Source organism: Rhea americana, unplaced genomic scaffold, assembly GCF_003343005.1.
Source record: "Rhea americana isolate MKP2758 unplaced genomic scaffold, rheAme1 scaffold_21, whole genome shotgun sequence".
Taxonomy (NCBI): Eukaryota; Metazoa; Chordata; class Aves; order Rheiformes; family Rheidae; genus Rhea; species Rhea americana.
The window spans coordinates 8030202-8033309 of NW_028186258.1; the positions used below are offsets into that span (position 1 = coordinate 8030202).

Genomic DNA, 3108 nt, shown 5'->3' on the forward strand with positions numbered 1-3108 from the left:
GCGCCTCGCTGCTTCCCGCAGGGACCGGGACTACGACGACATGGACGAGGAAGACCCCTTCAACCCGCAGGCGCGCCGCATCGCCGCCCACAACCCGGCCCGCGGGCAGCTCCGCAGCTTCTGCAGCTACAGCAGCAGCCTGGGCAGCCAGAGCAGCCTGCAGCCGCCCGCCCAGACCGTCTCCAAYGCCCCCGTCTCCGAGTACATGTAAGGCCGCCCCGTTCCTCGGCTCGTGCGCCCCGCGCCGCGCTGGCCCCGGGGCTCACGGGCTCTGCCGCCGCAGGAACCAAGCCGCGCTCTTCGGCGGAAACCCGCGCTACGAGAACGTGCCCCTCATCGGACGAGGCTCTCCTCCCCCTACGGTACAGTGGACAGCCGAAGCCAAGTCCTTCTTGTGACGGCCCCGCGGGGACGGGACGGGACGGGGCGAGGGGGCATCTCAGCGGGGCGGCGGGGGGACGCGAGCTCGCGCGGCGGCGGTGGCGGCTCCGGGGCGGGCAGCCCCCCGCCGCCCCTCTTGCCCTGCCTCCGAGCGAGGCGGGTTGGAGAGATGCGCTAGCGGAGTTGCTCGCCGACCTGCTGTGGCTTCGGGGGACGGTTACCAACCACGTGCTTGGCAGAGACCAAAACAGTCTCTTTGCTTCAGTTGCTCTTTTCTGACTGCTTTATTTTCTTATTCATTCCAAGACYCTTTCTGCAGTAACCCACACGCACTTACGTTTCCCTGCTGTTTGCTCAGCCCACTCCGTCTGTTAACGCATGCTTTATTTATTTATCCTTTCTTTCCTTTCCTTTTCTTTTTTCTTTTTATTTCTTTTTGCATCAATTTTTTGGAGCTAAGTTGCCCATCAAGAGTAAGTTCAGCCGCTTTGTTTTCGCTCTTTGTGCTGAGGCAGTAGTTTGGCTCCCGTGCTCGCTTCCCTCCTCCTGGCTCTCCTTAGCGCCTCCCCTGCCCRGTCCCCGCGGGGGGTTTTGCTGCGGCGGGAGCGGGGAGATGCTGGAGGCCAGGCAAGAAAAGGGGCCGGGAGGCACAGGGCTGCGTTTCGCCCCCATGCAATGCAGCAGAAATGAGAGGAGGGTTTTGATTCGCATCTCCGCTGTGCCGGGAATCCGGCCGGCAGCGGCGGTCGTGGCTGATCAGTGAGAGCTGGGAAGGGGGTTGATGGAAACGATCCTTGACCCCGCTGGGATCCGGCGGTGCAGGAAACGGGCCGCGGCTCCATCCCCCTCTGCCTTCTTCATGCGGTTTCTTCACTCCCTCCCTTTCCGACAGCGTTTAATCTGCTCCGATGCCTACGTCCGAAGCATTAGCTCCTCTCCCTGCCCCGGCGGGCATCGGAGCCGCTCCAGCTGCTATGGCAACGCCGTGTGTGTCCCCGTCCCCCCCCCCATCCATGCTCCCCCCAGTTGGCAGAGGCTCCCGTGCTCTGTCTCCCTGGGAAAATTTTTTGCAATCAGGTGAAAACCTGGAGCCGCGCCAGCGCAGGGGGTTTTAATCCGATTGCAGAGACCTCGCAGCTGGCAAGCCTGTCCCCGCGGCCGGGGCGGGGGCTAACGTGGGGGATTAATTTGAGTGCTTCTCCCCRCCCTCAATGGTCTAATTTATCCAGGATTCAGATCCCTGAGGAAGGACTTGTGTGGTCCAAAATAACAAACTCAGAATAATCTTCCTTAATGCTTGGCCAGGGTTGCCCCCCCCCTTTCCCACCACTCAGCAAAATGCTGAAGAAATTTAATTCTGAACCCTTGTTGGTGCAGGGGCGGGGGGACAGAGATTTTGTGCCAGGCTCTTTCTCTATGTCTCCCTTGGCTGCTCCGGCAAGGAGAGGCCGGGAAGCACCGGAGTGGCCCAGCCCATGAAGCAAGCAGGCTTCAGGCAGCCGCGGAGGAGGTCTGCACGTTGCAGATGAGAGAGTGGAGGGAAAAACCCCAGGTTGGGAGCAGCAAGGGCGCCGTCGCAGCTTGATCCGCACCGGTGCTCTGGGCATCACTGGTGCCCGCGGCACAGCCGGAGCAGAGCACGAGCCCTCGGCTCTCCTCCGGTTGTGAGCTCCGCAGAGATCGGGAACATCGAGGACGAGCGTTGGGCTTCCCCCATTCGGGCCGAATTTGCCGCCAGGTCCTAGGAGGAGCCCGAAGGGCCGAGAACAGACCTGAGCGGGAYGGGCAAGGCAGAGCCTGGGGCGCTGAGCCAAGGCGTCGCGCTCCGCGGCTCTTTGCACCCCCAGGCACAGGAGAGGGTGCAGAGACCCCGTCTGCGCACAGCGCCCGGCTCCTCCGGGCCGGGAGAGCTCGGATTAACGGGGTTGGGGGGTGAACGCAAACGGGAATCGGCCCGGATCGCTCTGGGGCGCTGATCCCCGCCTGCTCTCCCTGCAGTACTCCCCGAGCATGCGAGCCGCCTACCTCTCCGTCGCCGATGAGCGCCTGCGGCACCGCGGCACCGACTTCCCGGCCTAGGGCGCTCGGCGTTTCTCTCGACGGGAACCAAAGACAGCGGGAAAACGGGCGGCAGCAGGTCTCCCGGCGGGAAGAGCGGGGGCCGGAGCCGACGGGAGYGGCGGCGCGCCGGCTGCTCCCCCGCGTCCTCCTCTCCCCGGGCACCTCCTGCCCGCTCGAGTCTTCCTCTCCTCCCCGGAGCGCRCCCGGGCCGGGTGCCCCCCTCCCGCCCCGGGGCGGCGGCGACGACACCGGGACGCTCGGCGTGTCCGTCCCGCGCGCCGTCCGCCCGTGTTAGGCGTGAGCAGCCGTTGGAAACCTCCTGGAGAGTCGATCTGGGGTTTTTGTTTGTTTGTTTGTTTATTTGTTTGCTTTTAATGTTTTAATGGTACTGGTAGAAGAGCTGTTTTCAAACGCATGTGAACTAACCTCGTTAGGCCGCGGCGGGGTCCGGCCTGATCCCTGCGTGCCTCAGCGGAGGCGGCAATAAACACCTGGACTAAACTTAGCTCCTTCTTGCTGCTTTCCCCGAGCCGGCCGGCATCCTCGGCCTCTCCGTCTGGGACCGTTCCGCCCCTCCGAGCGTGTCCGGCGCTGCGSGGCCGTGGCACAGACACCCCCGTCCCACCCCTCCCGTGGGGGCGAAGCCACATCTGCTGTCACCGGCCT

At 64.1% G+C, this 3108-nt stretch overlaps 1 protein-coding gene across 1 annotated transcript in view; it reads left to right on the forward strand.

Annotated features, from left to right (window-relative positions):
- The window catches only part of TTYH2 (tweety family member 2), a 9839-nt gene extending 6892 nt beyond the window's left edge, over window positions 1–2947 (forward strand). The window contains exons 11-13 of the mRNA XM_085304801.1: window positions 22–207; window positions 284–362; window positions 2380–2947. Coding sequence (XP_085160927.1) covers window positions 22–207; window positions 284–362; window positions 2380–2460 — 346 coding nt within the window. The 3' untranslated portion in view covers window positions 2461–2947. The remainder of the gene's footprint in view (window positions 1–21; window positions 208–283; window positions 363–2379) is intronic.
- The last annotated feature ends 161 nt before the right edge of the window (window positions 2948–3108 follow it).